Source organism: Thamnophis sirtalis, unplaced genomic scaffold (genome assembly GCF_051295495.1).
Source record: "Thamnophis sirtalis isolate CommonGarterSnake01/CBP01778 unplaced genomic scaffold, rThaSir2_p1.2 scaffold_12, whole genome shotgun sequence".
Lineage (NCBI taxonomy): Eukaryota > Metazoa > Chordata > Lepidosauria > Squamata > Natricidae > Thamnophis > Thamnophis sirtalis.
The window spans coordinates 51,366,628-51,383,679 of NW_028261392.1; the positions used below are offsets into that span (position 1 = coordinate 51,366,628).

The 17,052-nt window shown below is 44.7% G+C and overlaps 1 protein-coding gene across 3 annotated transcripts in view; it reads left to right on the plus strand.

The window, feature by feature from the left end:
- Positions 1-17,052, plus strand: part of CUNHXorf58 (chromosome unknown CXorf58 homolog) — an 83,069-nt gene that overhangs the window by 19,591 nt on the left and 46,426 nt on the right. For 2 of the 3 annotated variants that reach the window (XM_014075633.2, XM_087726521.1), the window contains exons 4-5: positions 768-879; positions 5,765-5,896. In XM_014075633.2, the coding sequence (XP_013931108.2) occupies positions 768-879; positions 5,765-5,896 (244 nt within the window). The remainder of the gene's footprint in view (positions 1-767; positions 880-5,764; positions 5,897-17,052) is intronic. The other variant, XM_087726520.1, reaches the window with a different exon arrangement.

Consider the following 17,052-nt stretch of genomic DNA (forward strand, 5'->3'; position numbering starts at 1 on the left):
AATTTTACACTACCAAGCCAATTGTGATTTTGTTTACCATATTGTTCAAACATAGTGCATGGATCAGATTGTTATTAAGGACAAATGTAGAAACCAGACTAATACCAAAATAAGAAATGTGAAGAGAAATCAATACTTTATTGTTTAATCTGCTTTCAAAAAAGTATTTATTTATGCCACAGGAGAGCATTCAAATTTACAAAAGGGAAGTCTGAAATATAGTTTCTATTCAATAATTTCTGAACATCTAGCCTTTAACACATACATACATATGTTAATCTGATTAAACTGATCACTTATTGATAAAAAAATGAAGCAAGAGTTATATTGTATATTCAGAATTGGTTTTTATTTATGATTGCTGAGAGATTTTTCAGAATTTTCTATACAGTTGTAATTCAGAAAGGGGAGAATGCTCACTAAATGCTCTTAGGAATTGGATGTAGACAAATGGAAATTGTTTCTCTTCATAACAGGAAAATATTTACTGCAATATAGTCAATTACCAAAAGGCATTTTTGCATGTAGTACCTACAGTATGCTGACTCAGATTATGATAAAAAAGCAGACTCATTTGTTTCTACATTGTGCTTAAATCAGAAAAGTAGTTCTTTTGGTTGCCTTAATTTACAGCCATTAAAAATGTTTAAAATAATAATGAATCATATTGTTTGAATAGGAAACACTTAAATGAGTTATGACTTCTAAGGCAGAATATAAATAAATTTTTCATAAAAATATTCAGTTTTTATATTTCCTCCCTTCAGACTTGCTGGATCTGATTTCCCCCCTTTTATTATATTTAAAATCTTTTGTAAAACAAGAACAAAAAACAACCAATATATCAGTGGGAAAAGAGTAATAACATCGGAAAGTAAGGTAAATATACTGTTGGTTTTGATTATTTTCTATTTATCCAAACTTTTTTGCATGTTTATTATCTATCATATGTTATTTCAGCTGGAGTAGACATGTAACATACTTATCATAACTTGAAAATTTAAACATTATTTAATATTTAATCAAATATGATTTGAGGATACCTTTACCTATTAATATATCTGTTAAAACTCTTTTTAATAGGTGATCTTGAGAAAGAATTCTTTCAGATTTTTAAAGAAATAGTTATTTTCAGGGGTGAAATCAACTTACCTTCATTACTGGTTTGCAAATGTGAGCGTGCACGCTAGCTTCACTCACATGCACCACCTCCACACATGCACAAGATAGAACCGGCTGAATTGCACCACTGGTTATTTTAGGAATATAATTGGATCTCTGAATTCTCAAGGGTTGTCAATGTCAATATTTCCTGCAAAATATGTGAAATTCCACAAAAAGTACTCCTGCTCAAATAGCCCCAGATGTTTTTATGTATATCTACACATTTCAAATGTGACCTGTAACCTAAAATCATGTGGCCTGAAGTCCCAAAAAGAAAATACATTCATCCAGTCTGGAAGACAGAGGGAGAGAGTGCTTACCACCTCCTCTAGCAGCCATTTTGGTGACAGCTTTACCAGCCACCTGAGCTCAACAACTCCTCCATCTGGCACTGGTGAGAGGAAGCCAAGAGTGGAGGAGGAGGAAACGGTGGCACAGGAATGATTTCAGGCCTGTATGTAAAATAGTGTTTCTCAACCTTGACAACTTGAAGTTCTGTGGCAAGGGAATTCTGGGAATTGAAGTCCACACCTCTTCAAATTTCACCACTCCCACTACAAAATACATGAATATGGAGGTCCAACTATATATACACTAGCAGCACGGCAGTGGGGGGTTTCAAAAATTTTTGGAATCTACTCTGTGGGTGTGGCCTGCTTTGTGGGAGTGGTTTGCTGGCCATGTGACCGGGTGGGAGTGGCTTGGCAGTCATGTGACTGGGTGGGAGTGGCCAAGACGATATCACTGAATTCTTTGCCCAATGGATGAACTACAATCAGATTAAAATAAGTACAAAAATAAATAATACTAACTGCAAAAGAAATAAAACAATATTGGACTCAATTGTGGTTGTAAACTGAGGACTACAGGTAACAGAAAGGACCTCTGTTTTCAGGAAGGATGAGAAACAGGAAAGATATAAACAAACAGGAAAGATATAGTCTTTCATCCAAGAACTTAGTTCAAGAATGAATGTCATAGGTAAATTCCCAGAGCAATACAGCTTTCCTTTTTCTGAAATTTAGTTCTCAATTCCAAAAAACAGGAATATATGAATTAGGTTCAGTACTTAGGTAGGTCCAAGTAGCTATTCAGAAGTTAGTGGTTAGAAGCAATGGTAAAGCAAGAGATGGAATTAAAACCAGAAATATTTTGTTGGCTATTTGAAAGGGAGTAGACTCACAAAAATTTTAAACCGAAAATTTGGGCTCAATTGTGATCATTAGTTCTCTCTCTCTTTCCCTCTCTGTCCCTCCCTTCCTTCTTGTGTCTCTCTCCCCCACTTATTTTCATTTTTTTCCCTTCCTTCCTTCCTTCCTTCCTTCCTTCCTTCCTTCCTTCCTTCTTGTCTCTCTCTCTAACTTACTTTCTCATTCTTTCTTTCTCTCTTTCATTCATACACACACCATTTCCCTCATGTCTGTCACTGACAGCTCTCAAAGAAAAGGAAGGACTCCTGCCTTGGGAAGGGGTTGGACTAAATTATCTCCATGTTCCCTTGCATTCCTTTATGTTCTCTGTCCCATTTAGTCACAAACAGCCCCATTCACTTTAAAGTTGGTTGCAAACTCCACTCATCCTGCGCGTGCCCTGGTCTCACCCAAGGAGGCGAGCTGTGGGGTGGGGAAAAGGGTGGAGTCCCTGGCTCCACGTCTTTCGATCTTCTTCCCCGCCTTGGTTCTGCGGGCAGGAGGTGCTACTGCTGAGGCGGCGTGGTGGTGGTGGTGGTGGAGTCGGGGCGCTGCTCCCTATGCACAGTGAGCCCAGGAGCAGTAGCTGCCGCCAGCTACCCTGCGCTGCCATCACTCGCTCCCCCTCAGGCCGTCGGCTGGGCATGCAGAGGGGGAGTGGCGACAGTAAGGACAGCCGAGTGGGGGTAGCACTTTGGTGGGTGAAGAAGAGCCGAGCTAAGAGGAAAAAAGATCTGCCAGGCAGGGGAGCGGGGTGGGTTGCTCCATGGTGGGAGCCTTTTATTATTATTTTCTTTTCCCCTCACGAGAGTTACACCGACAGCAGCAGCGGCAGGAGGAGCAGCAGCCCGGTGTGCACTCCTGATCCAGCCTGCCTGAGGAACAGGAGGGGAGTTTGGCTGTTTAAAAAGCCTCGTGTGGAACGCCTCTCCTATACCTTCTTTTGCTGCCTGAACAGCCATGCAGGGTGCAAACCCTTGTCTTTCATAGCATTCTCGTTTCCAATTGGGGGGAATCCATGGAGAAGGACAGAAAAAATGGGTTTTTTCTCCCCCCCCCCCATTGGAAATGTGGTGGGTGTCAAAGCAAGGGAGTGCACCCCATGCGGCTTGTTCAAACAGAAGAATTAACAGGAGAGGAGTTTGGCTGTTTAAAAAGCCCTGTATGGTACTCCTCTCCTGTTCCATTTGACACAAGGAGTGCGCTGCCTTGTCTTTCACAGCTGCCTGTTTCCAATGGGGGGGGGGATCCATGAATCCATGGAGATGGATGGAAAAGATGAATTTCTTCCTCCCCCCCCCTGTTGGAAAGGAGGTGGCTGTCAAAGCAAGAGAGTGCGCCCCACGTGACTTGTTCAAATAGAAGAAGAATTAACAGGAGGGGAGGATTCATTGGACAAGCTAATGGGCATGCGCTGCTCTCTCCTCTGACAGCCGCCTCATTTCCAATGAAGGGGTGGGGAATCCATGCGATTTCCTACCTCTGCATGGATTCCCCTCCCTCCCTCTGCGTGCCCGCCAGCCAAAACCTCCCAGAAGGCTTCTGCTGGCGGGCAAGTGGGAGGGAGGGGCAGGCCTGCGGAGGGAAAGTCCTTTGGTGGCGGCAGGTGTCCTAGAAACTGTTTGCTACAAAGGACCTTCCCGAAGTTGCTTTTCTGAGCAACGGGGAGACAGAGGCCGGGGGCGGGGCAGGCTTACTTCCGGGTCCAGTGACCAACCGGCTCGCGAGAACCGGTGGGGACCGGCAGCAACCCACCCCTGCAGCAGGGCTAAGATATTGCTTGGTAAATAGTCTTAGAAATGTAAACCTTTAAAAAAATCATTTATTTATTCCTCAAATTGTACTTAATTGATTTATATTATGCTTTTCTGCTCAGTAATTATTTTAAAAATATTGCTTAGTATCAGTAACCATATTTAAAATAGTGAAATATAGAAAACAAACATTAAAAATAACTATCAGTTAAAATATGCTATGTCTTGGTTGCTCTTCTGAAGGCAGAGAAGTGTAAGTTGAATATAATTTACAAAGGATTTCATTCCATAGTTTGAAAATAATAAATACAAAGGTTTTCACAAACAGATAAATGGGAATTTAAATGGGCAGAATTTAAACGGTCACCATATTTTATCCAATTCTGCCCCTCTCCCTCACCCCAAAAATGGTATGGGAGAGAACATTGAGATATCAAGTTCTCAATATATTGGCTCCTCATGTTGTGCTAAATTACCATATTTTTTGGAATATAAGACGCACCTTTTCACCCCAAAAGAGAGGGTGAACATTTGCCCCTCTCCCTCACCCCAAAAATGGTATGGGAGAGAACATTGAGATATCAAGTTCTCAATATATTGGCTCCTCATGTTGTGCTAAATTACCATGTTTTTTGGAATATAAGACGCACCTTTTCACCCCAAAAGAGAGGGTGAACATTTGGGTGCGTCTTATACACTGAATGTAGCCCCCACCCCAGAGGCCAAAAGGTGAGGCATGGAGGCAGCGATGGTCTGTGGCAATCCCTGCAGCCTGGAACAACTGATTTGGGGTATTCCAGCAGTCCGATCCACCCACCAATCAGCTGTGCTGAATCAGATTGCAATAAGTGCTGAAGCTGACCTGGCTGGTCAGAGTTTGCAGCAGCAATCACATTCAGAAAGCACACACAAGTACGTGGGAGTCAAAATAATAATAATATACAATACAATACAATACCAAAAGCAGGTTTTCCAAGGTAGCAGTAAATATAAGCAAAACATAAGCAGTTTCACTTTCAGTCCTCAGCTAAGCAAGGCTCCTTCCTGTCTCCTTGTTGCTCACATGGCAAATACTGTTTCAGAGTCCAAATAGCCCTCATTGGCTGACTTAGTTGCTATGCCTATTCATTGGCTGACCTTGTTAACATGTGTTCTAAGTCAGGAAGCAAATATCATGGATACTGGTAGGCAGAGGCAGAATTGTTTTTTCTTCTTCTTTTCCTCCCCAAAAACTAAGGTGTGACTTATACTCCGGAGCGTCTTATACTCCAAAAAGTATGGTAAATTTTGGGGTAGATTTGTGAGGGAAGAGCAATAGCAATAGCACTTAGACTTGTGTACTATTTCATAGTGCTTTACAGCCCTCTCTAAGCAGTTTTACAGAGTCAGCATTGTGCCCCCATCTGGATCCTCATTTTACCCACCTTAGAAGGATGGAAGGCTGAGTCAACCTTGAGCCTGGTGAGATTCGATCTGCCAAACTGCTGGCAGTCAGTGATCAGCAGAAGTAGCCTGCAGTACTAACCACTGCGCCACTACAATAAAAGGGAAATGCCCTTTTATTGTAGGAATAAGAATATTTTCCATTAAGCATCTGAACTCATTCTTAGTGAAATATTATCACTTTTTAACTTTATATTTTCTAATATTTTCTAGGCAGCTGTTGACGCTTGCAAATTAATGGGCTATCGGATGTATTATAGTCAGATTCTTCAAGATGAACTTCAGCATAAAAGGCATGGAATAACAGATGACATAGATATTGCTACAGTAAGAGATTACATGCAAGTAAGCAGTGTTTAGATTGATCAATCACATGGGATTATATTAATTTAAAAAAATACTAAAGTTCCATTCAGTCAAGTCCAATCTCCTTAGAATCCAACTTAAAAGCATTTGCAATACATAGTTCTTGAATTGTTCTGTTGAAAGGACCTATAACATTTGTGATGATTGGTTCAACCATTAAACTGCTCTTGCTTTTGATTTAATATTAAATTAAATCATCACTTCATATCTTACATTCTGGGACAATACCATAGAAAACAGGCTCTGATATTCTCTGACAACTCTTTAGAGCAGTGGTGAAATTCAATTTTTTTAATACTGGTTCTTTGGGCGTGGCTTGGTGGGCATGGCAGGGGAAGGATATTGCAAAATCCCCATTCCATCCCCACTCCCGGGGGGAAAGATTGCAAAATCTCCATTCCCACCCCATTCTGGAGCCAGCCAGAGGTAGTATTTGCTGGTTCTCCGAACTACTCAAATTTCTGCTACTGGTTCTTCAGAACCTGTCAGAACCTCCTGAATTTCACACCTGCTTTAGAGATTTGAAAATACAGATAGCCCTTATCACCAATTATTTAACAACCATTCAAAGTTACAATACTGAAAAAGTGACTTATGACCAGTACTTATGACTACTACAGATTCCCTGTGATCACATGATTAAAATTCAGGTATTTGGGACCAACATGTATTTATGATGGTTGCAGCATCCTGGGTTCATGTGATCAATATGACCTTCCCAGCCAGTTTCCAAGAAGCAAAGTCAGTGGGGTATCATATGATTTGATTAATGTCTGTGTGATCTGATTACTTGGCTATCCATTCACACTTATGACCAATTACCAAACATCCCACCATTAGTGATTGCCTTTTGCAAATTCTCTTTTGCCTTCCCCAGAAAATTGATGGGGAAGCCAACAAGGAAGGTTGGAATTTGCTGGAGTAAATTCTGATGCACCTTCCCCCAGCCCTTTTGCACTCATGCCACACTTGCAACTCATGCACTCACATGCAACATCACTAACCTGCACTGTGCCTTCCCTGTACCTACCCAATTTGCACTACATCTCTGAAGAAACCTCTCCTTTATTTTACTAGAAAGCATTGTTTGAAATACTTAGTTGAGTAAACGCACGGTGAAAATAATGAAGGTCAATATTTACAGTTCTATTTCTTGACTATGAATGTTTTATCGCATATTCCTTGATTTAGCTAATGTGTATCATAAAATGACTAGGATGCCATTTTGGAATATTTTATACAGTGTGACAGAAACGTATTTGTGAATCTGATAAAACTAGTAATATGATAAAAGTTTAGCCTAAGAAGGAATAAAAGAAGTGTTTAAAGAATTTGGCTAAAAGAACAAAAAGAGTATGTATGGTGATACCTTTGTTGCTAAATGTATTCATTTATTAATATATAAATGTTAACCTGTGGTAACATTAGAGATGTGATGGTTGGTGATATACCAGAAGTGGGTTGCTCCTGGTACCCACCAGTATGGACGTACCAGGAGCAGAAATTGGCCGTATGTTTGCATACTCATAGCGGCGGTGGTGTAGCCACACCTCCATACTGGTATAGTCCCCTGGCCTGCCCCTGTTTGCAATGCGCTTCTCAAAGAGAAGGAAGCGAGCACAGGCTTCTTTAGGGGAACTGAAGCAAGAGCAGCGTTGAAGCCATCTCTGAAGCAGCTGGAAAAGGTACATGTGGGTCAGAGAGGGGGACAGGAATTCAAACTTCATCCTCCTGGTGCGGTGTGGGGCTTTGGGCAAAGGCTGGAGGGAAGGGGCCTGGCTCACTCATGCTCTCTCCCTCCCTAGTGTAGTTTGATGCAGGCAAAAGGTCACATTTTGCAAGCCTGCGGTCAGTGAAGCTGGGCACCTGTAAGGGTTGGCTTTTTGCAAAGCTTTATCTAGCCGTGTAGGGGGGAGAAACAGATGGGGGCCTGGGGAGGAAGTCATTCCTCCTCCCCCAACAGCTGGCTATAACTATGCGAAAAGCCAGCCCAGCTTCACTGACTGCAGGATTGAAAAAGGCAATGTGTCAGTTTCAGTTTCAGATTACTGGTATTTGTATGCCGCCCACTCCCAGAGGACTCTGGGTGGTTTACAGAAACAAGGGAATTAAAAATTAAAAATAGAAATAAATTATTTTAAAATTACGCAACATACATACACTTAAAATGGGGCTGGATGCTGATCAACAGCCCCAGGCCTGCCGGAACAGCCAGGTCTTAGTGGCTTTATGGAAGGCCGGAAGAGTAGTGAGGGTCCGGATCTCTACGGGGAGATCGTTCCATAGGGCCGGGGCAGCAACAGAGAAGGCCCTCCCCCGGGGGGTCGCCAGCCAACATTGACCCACCGATGGTATTCGGAGGAGGCCCAGTCTGCGTGATCTAATCGGTCTTTGGGAGGTAAATGGCAGGAGGCAGTCTCTCAGGTAGCCAGGTCCTAAACCATGTAGGGCTTTATTTTTATTTTTTTATAAACATATTTTTGTTTCCATTTGCATAACACAATCACATGTATACTATACATAGCCAGTATCATATAGTATTAAATAATGATTATATCAGTTCCTCTTGTCCTCAACGCCCCAAAAAGATTAACACCCATTATTTGCTCTTCTACTCTCCATACACCTCTTTCTTCTACCTCTCTCTTACTTCCTATCTTCCCTCCATCTTCCTTTCCTACTCTACTTCCCCTTCCTTTCTCCTTCTCCTCTCTCTACATTCCACTCCTCATCCTCATCCTCCTCATCTTCCCCCCTTACCCTCTCTCCTATCCCTCTCTTCCCACCTTTCTTCTCCCTTCTGCTTCCCACCCTCTCATTGGTGTATTTCCGCTTCCATACTACTCTACTTCCCCTTCCTTTCTCCTTCTACTCTCTCCCCTTACCACTCCTCCTTATACACCTCATCTTCCCCCTTCACCCTCTCTCCTATCCCTCTCTTCCTATCTTCTCCTCTCCTCTACTTCCGACTCTTCTACATCCTGTCTTCCCATCATTTTCTACTCTACTTCCCCTTCCTTTCTCCTTCTCCTCTTTCCCCTTACCACTCCTCCTTATACACCTCATCTTCCCCCTTCACCCTCTCTCCTATCCCTCTCTTCCTATCTTTCTTCTCTCCTCTACTTCCCACTCTTCCTCTAATTCACTTGGTGTGTTTCAGCATCTGAGCAAAATCCCTTTTGTGATGATGGTATTTATAATTCCATTTCAATATACATAAAAAAGAAAAAATAGCAGTATACATGTACAATCATCCAACATCCCTCCTCCAACTTAGTAAACTCCACTCCTTCCCACCCTCCCCCCACCCCCACCAACCTTCCCCCACCCTGACTTCCCAGAACCAATACAAGGTATAAATCTTTAACAAAAACAGTTTAAGATATACTTAAGAGAAAATGTAGAAAGTTAATAACATCTTTGAATTGAGCTTAGCTCCTCCTTGCTAGGCTAACTAAAAACAATTTGTATCATTTCTGATCTTAGTCATGTAGGGCTTTAAAAGTAACGACTAGCACCTTGAAGCGTATCCGGAGACCAATGGGAAGCCAGTGCAGCTCGCGGAGGATAGGTGTAACATGGGTGTAGCTAGGTACACCCATTATCGCTTGTGCGGCTGCATTTTGCACCAACTGCAGTCTTCGAGTACTCTTCAGCGGCAGCCCCATGTAAAGCGCGTTACAGTAATCCAGTCTTGAGGTGACAAGGGCATGAGTGACCATCCGAAGGGCCTCCCGGTCCAGATAGGATTGCAACTGGTGCACCAGGCGAACCTGGGCAAAAGCCCACCTGGTCACAGCTGACAGATGATGTTCTAACGTCAGCTGTGGGTCCAGGAGGACTCCCAAATTGCGAACCCTCTCTGAGGGGCGTATAACTTCACCCCCCAGGCTAAGAGATGGAATAACTGGACCATCCTTGGGAGGGAGCATCAATAGCCACTCAGTCTTGTTGGGATTGAGTGCAAGCTTGTTCGCTCCCATCCAGGCCCTGACAGCCTCCAGGCACTGGCACATCACTTCTACTGCTTTGCTGAGCTGGCACGGGGCGGACAGATACAATTGAGTATCGTCCGTGTATTGGTGGTGTTTAATCCCGTGCCGGCGAATGATCTCATCCAGCGGCTTCATGTAGATTTTGAATAGGAGGGGGGGCAGGACAGAACCCTGCAGCACCCCATAATTGAGGGGCCTAGGGGTCGATCTCTGCCCTCCAACCAACACCGACTGCGACCTGTCCGAGAGGTAGGAGGAGAACCACGTAGGACGGTGCCTCCCACTCCCACCTCTCGCAACCGTTGCAGAAGGTTACCATGGTCGATGATATCAAAGGCCGCTGAGAGGTCAAGAAGCACTAGGATAGAGGAATGACCCCTATCCCTGGCTTGCCAGAGATCATCGATCAGCGTGACCAAAGCAGTTTCCGTGCCGTAACCAGGCCTGAAACCCAACTGAAAGGGATCCAGGTAATCAGTTTCATCCAAGGGCCGTCGGAGTTGAAAGGCCACCACCTTCTCAACAACCTTCCCTACAAAAGGGAGGTTGGAGACTGGACGATAGTTGTTCAAAATGGCTGGGTCCAGAGAAGTTTTCTTCAGGAGGGGTCTCACCACCACATCCTTTAGAGGGTGCGGGAAGGATCCCTCCCAAAGAGAGGTGTTAACAATCATCTGGAGCCAGCCACGTGTCACCTCCCTGCTGGTGGAGACTAGCCATGAGGAGCATGGGTCCAGTATACAGGTGGAGGCACTCACCGCTCCCATGGCCTTGTCCACTTCCTCAGGAGCGACAAGTTGAAACTCGCTCCATAAAATCCGCTCAAGACTTTCCCCCGGTACCTCAGCTGGTTCCGTGCAATTGGAGTCCAGGTCCATCCGAATCTGAGCAATTTTATCCGACAGAAACTGGACAAATTCCTCAGCTCTATCCTGTAAAGGGTCGTCCGCATCCTTCCCTTTCAAGAGGGAGCGGGCTATTCTAAACAGGGCGGCTGGGCGCGATTCTGCAGATGAAATTAGAGCGGAAAAATGCGCACATTTTGCCGCCCATATCGCCACTAGATAAGTCCTAATGAAGGCTCTTAATTGTGTTCGGTCGGATTCAGAGTTACTGGCCCTTCAGCGGCGCTCTAGGCGTCTCTTATGGCGCTTCATCTCCTGGAGTTCCTCGGTGAACCAAGGAGCCCTCCTGGATCCACTACCTCGAAGAAGCCGTAAAGGCACAATCCGGTTTAGAGCCCCCGCCGCCACTGTATTCCGAGCAACGACTAAGGACTCTGCCGGACTGTGGATGAGAGCATCAGGTATTTCACCAAGCGCCGTCTGAAATCCCATAGGGTCCATCAGGTGCCTGGGGCGGAACCACCTAATTGGTTCCCCCTCCTTACAGTGGGGGATTGGTTTCCGAAAGTCAAGCCTCAGTAGGAAGTGATCAGACCATGACAAGGGCAAGGCCCTTGTGTCAGGCCTGCAGCCAGTTTCCTTTTGGATCTTTGGCCTGCCCATTTCTATCTACTATGCTGTATCTATAGTGGGGAAATGGGAGGGGGATAGTAAGGAGTAGGATGTGATGTAATCAAAATAAAATTCCTTCTAGATTGCCAAGGTCATCCTTTGTCTTGGTACCTCTGCACCTGACCGGAAATGGATGGGTGGAACTTCCAGCATGGCAGTGGAAGGTTGGACCATGTGATGGACTTGTGGGTATGGGGCCAAATCTTGAACTTTTGACTCGGTGGGGAAAATCAAGAAGCTTTCAGATTCGGGTTTTCCCAGATATGCCAACGTGACTCTCTTAATAAATTGTCACTTTGAGCAATACTTTGCTTTGCACTCTGGTTTAATTTTGGATGTTATTTGGAACTCCGACAGAATGTGGCTCCCGCCTGCAATCAAACTAGACTGGGGAGGGGGAGCACAAGCAAGCACTGAGGAGACCACAGGAGGAGGGAAGCCAGTCAAAGGGGCATGCTATAGCGCACACACTTTCCCTCAGCCCCCTTCCTTCGGAGGGCTCCGATCAGCTCCCCTCCAGCTTCTCTGCCTCTCCTCTCACTCCAGCCTGCCGGCAAGAGGTGAGTGGGTGGCCTTCTTGCATTTCCCATCCGCATGCTGCATTTGCAATGGGGAAGGTGATTGGGGAAGGTAACAGGGTTATGGGGGTGGGGGTTGGCAGAGGAGCTGCTTTCAAGCCACTTTTCAGCCGAGAGATTTAGCGAAGGAGAAAAACAAATACTGCCACTTTAAATTGGAACTGAGCATGCCTAGCTGTGGAATTCTGGGAGTTGAAGTCCACAAGTCTTAATGCTGCAAACTTTAAATTGAAGCTTTAAATTGAAAAGCTGCTCGGAAGGATGTTTGCAAAGTGACATTCAGCAGTTTGTTTCTGGGTTAGCTGGACAACAAACTGGAAGGATTCTTATGTGGTTCTATGTTTTTGAAGTTTTGGGGTTTGTGCAATATGGGCTTTGTGCTTGGATGAATCTCTGCTTGTGAATGGAGCCAAACTTTCTATAGGTTCATTATCTCATTATCTCTATCTGGCAGGAATGTGGAATGAGCCCCAGGCAGGTTTGTTTGTTAGCAGAAAGAAAGAAAATTAGCACAGCAATTTAGGGATACAAGGCTACTTGGAGGTCATCTATCCCAGTGGTCCCCAACCCCCGGTCCGCGGACCGGTGCCGGGCCGTGGAGTACCTGGCACCGGGCCGCGCAGCGGCCGGGGGCATCCTCATTCCTCTACTTCATCTATGTGGCGCCCGGCATTGGTAAGGGTCGCGCGGCGCGGTTGGAGAAAAAGCGGCTCAGTCGTCTCCGAGTTGCCCAGGGAGGGGCGGCGCGCCCGGGACGGAGACGGCGCTTCCCCGCCTGGCCTTGGCTTGTGAGAAGGAACGGCGGGAGAGGTAGAGAGAGAGAGAGAGAGAAAACGTCGGGCAGCCGAGGGCAGGGGGGGTCTTTTGAGGGGAGATGGGGGGTGCGCGATTTTGGCGCGCGTGCGCCCTCCGCGGGCGTGGGTGGGGGGCTGAGAGGAGTCTAATGGTAGCGCAGGAAAGGGGAGGGTATGAGCGCCGCCTGAGGTGGTGAGGGGCAGTCGCCAGATTCAGGCCGCCGCTGCCGCTATTGCAGCGCACGGTGGAAAAGCGGCGGTCTTGCCCACCCCTTCCCTGCCTCCTGCCCGCTCCAGTTGCCGCAGCCAGGGGTGGGGGCTCGGTGCCTGAAGTCTCTTGCCTCTCTTCCAAAATTTCGCATTTGAAATGCATTTTGGGCCAAAGCATCCTGGGAAAGTTATGGAATTCATAATTGGATCTGCAAACCAGTGACATCTTCATTAGAACTTATCGTGCCTAATTTTGTTCCAGAGGAGAGAGAAAATGAACTATAAAGAAAGTCATTTAATTGATGATGGAATGAATTAAGGAGGGTAAATAATTTATATGCTGCTTTGATTCAAAGTAAAAATGAGTCTTTGGAGATCTAAATGTGTGGCACCATAACATGCTCACAATTCATATAAAAAGTTTTTGACTTTCCATAGTACTGTTTATTCCTTAAAATCTACATACAAAATGGAAGGTGGGATATGATTCAGGTGTTGAATTGGGAAGGTGGATTTAAAAAGTATGTTTGTATTCCCCCATTTTTTCTTTTACAAAAAAGCATCATGGAAATATTTGCTTGATATATTTTTAGCTCATATTATGGTAGTAATCAAAACAATCTGATATATAAACAATCAATGTGTCATCGCGAACAACGCCCCCCCACCCCTGCGCGCGCTCAGCGGGCCACGGTAAAATTATCAAAGGCTGACTGGTCCGCGGCAATAAAAAGGTTGGGGACCACTGATCTATCCAACCCCCTGTTGCAGCAGGAAACCTTACATTGTCTGGATTATTTTGGTGCCTCTAACTGAGAGGAAAATTGCCAGAAATGATAAGGAGTGTACTAGGACAAGGCTGCCATGCAGAGGAAGGCAGAGATAGTCCTTGACTTATGACTACAATTGAGGCCAAAATTTTGGTTGCTAAGCAAGAGTGTTGTTAAGTGAGCTTCACCACATTTTACACAATCCATGATATCTACTGGTGAGTGACATCAAGTTGGCCACGCCCACCCAGTCACATGACCGCCAAGGCACGCCCACAAAATAGGCCACCCCAACAGAATAGGTATTAAAAAATTTTGAAACCCACTCCTCTGATATACGTATGTGTGTACTTTTGTATACAAAAGACACCTTGTTTATGGCTGAAAATGGAATAAGTTAAAGCAAATTTTAGACTATATGATGCAATAAGGAATAATTCATGTACTGTATCAGATACCAAAACCGAATTGTTTGATGGGGAACATGGACTGAATAATTACAACATGAAAACAAATGGTAAAAATCTAACAGTAGGAAAATAGAAATGTTAAGGTATGCAAATGTTTATTAAAAAATGAAAGCATGTGATCTGTTGCAAGGAACATTTGTCAAAGGTGAAAGTGTCTTTATAATAGAGTGTGTTTCTGTGGAAACACATGCTTGACTGTACTATACAGTTCAGGAGGGGCTACTTCCAAGGCCTCTATATCTCCCTGAATTTTTAAGAACTTTTGAAGTACATTAATCGCTCTGCCATTGAGGAAGGCATTGAGGAATCTGGTAAGGAAATATCTCTGAAACAATGACTCAACCGGTCATGGGTTGTCTAGTTATTTTTAATAATTTAAACTGAATGCTTCCAAAAAAGAAAGGTTGTTGCCCAAGAATTCTAATACTATACCAGCCTCCTTACTATCTAGCAATCTCCCTATTTGATCTACTTGATTCTATCTTTGGGTTGGCAGTAGACTTTCTCAGATCTTGAGAGATTTCATTCAATCTGATTTCTGTAGGAGTGAGATCTAAGGTGGGATTCCCAGGTGTTCAAGGCTACCAGGACAGCCATGGGCCTATCTCAAATTATCCAGGGCCCAACACAGGACAGTGGTCATGCAGCTGATATGGTCTTCTTGTCGAGTAGTCACAATGAGATCTAAAAGTGGAGGAATGCTCTATGACCTTCCTGTTATGATCAGATCATTCCCTGGTGGCCATGAATCTCTGGAACAGCTCCCCCTACAAGGAAGTAGGACTATTTGATTGGTTCACCTTGATGATTGATGGATCTGGAAGGGTTCCAGAGAGGGCTAGAGGTTGTGCCTGATGGTCTGCTGCATGATCCTACTGAGGCTTTAGTCGCTGCTTGGAATGAGATGGCAGCTCTGGCTTGGATTTGATTCAGCTTCCTTTCTTAGGAAAGATTATTAGCAATATTTTCAGGGAGGGCTTATTTTTGAGAGGGGGCTTATTTTAGCGCATGCTCTCAAAAGCCCAATTGGGCTTATTTTCCACGGAGGTCTTATTTTTGGGAAAACAGGGTATATCATTAACATTTAACATAAAATGTCCATCTTGATTGAATGCTGAAAAATATATCTCAAATATCTGATATTCCCCCCTTGCATAATAGGTCTACAACTAGTTACTATTTTTTCATCTGTGTGTGTGTGTGTGTGTGTGTGTGTGTGTGTGTATATGTAAAATATGTAAAATGATAAATAAAGGGAGACTAGTATAGATCTAATTCAAGCTATTTAGCTCTCATCAGCTAGCCATACCCTTACTGGGAATCGAACCTGGGCTGTATTAGATATCAGGCAGTTGTATTAGCCACTAAACCACAGGCTCTCCTCCTTTATCAGCTAAGCCAGGGGAAAAGGTATGCATTGTGTCACAACCCCTGGTATGCCCAAATATGGGAGGGAGCATACTGCTTCCCTTTTCTGTCTTTCGGCTCACCCTAGGAGCCATCCAGGCAGAAAGCCATTTTTTTAAGTTGCCTTTGTTACATTTGTGTTGCATTTGTGCTGATAAATAAATACATACCTATTTCCCTATCTTAGCTGATACATACTTTGACTTTGGGAGTCACGTTTTGAACGCTCTGACGCTTCTCATGGTTGACAGCTATCGACGCAGTTCTTATTGGGCAGTGATGAGACTTTTCAGCTTTCCTTGCTTTTGGAAGCTGAATTTGGTGGATGCGGGGCGTTCCGCGCTGACTGACAGCTTTCACCGTGATTGTCATTGAGTAGCGGCAAGGCTGCTTTTATAGGGGTTCGGAGTCTCCTTTGCAAGTAGCGGCAAATGCCATTTATTCCCCTCTATAAGAGAAGCAGGAGGAAGAGGAGGCTTCGTAATGTGGAAGCTTGGAGGGTAAAGGAGGAGGGGAGAGGCGCTGAGAAAGTCAAAGCCCTCCCTCCTTCCTTCCCTCTTTTTCTTCAGCAGTCTCTCCCCCCCCCCCAATCCCAAGTACATTGCCGGCCTCATCTCCGCCCTGTCCAGCTGGCGCAGCTCTGCTTTTTGCAAACAAAAGGAGGGGAGGAGAGGAAAAAAAGTCCCAGGGCAGGAAATGCGCCTTGCAGAATATCGAATATCCCATTAAGCTACACCTCCCCCTCCATTTTCCCTTCCCTTCCTCTCCCAGCCTCCTCCATCTCCCTCCCTCCCTCCCTCCCTCCTTCTCTCTTGATGAGCCCGAGCCATCACAACCAGCCAGGTTCGCTTGTTTGTTTTCCAGTGCTGTTTTTCAGAAACTGAAGCAGAGTCTTGTGTCCCGGCCCATCCCCTGCCCCTCCTCCTCAGACAATAAGGCCACAGCCATATTTCGGGAGAAAAAAGAAAATAAGACACTTTCTTATTTTCAGGGAAACACACACACATACACACAGTGTGTGTGTGTGTGTGTGTGTGTGTGTGTGTGTGTATGTATGTAGAACTGTAAAGCCTAATAACTTGATATGTGGCAAGGTGGTGCAGTGGTTAAATGCAGCACTGCAGGCTACTGCTAGATCAGCAGTTCAGCGGTTCAAATCTCACCGGCTCAGGGTTGACTCAGCCTTCCATCCTTCCGAGGTGGGTAAAATGAGGACCCAGATTGTTGGGGGCAATATGCTGACTCTCTGTAAACCGCTTAGAGAGGCCTGAAAGGCCTATGAAGCGGTATATAAGTCTACTGCTATTGCTATTACTGCTATTGCTCTTGGTTTCTAGGTGCTTGTTTAGAAAGGAGTGTTCGAAATGACCATCAGATCATTCATATTTGTTATA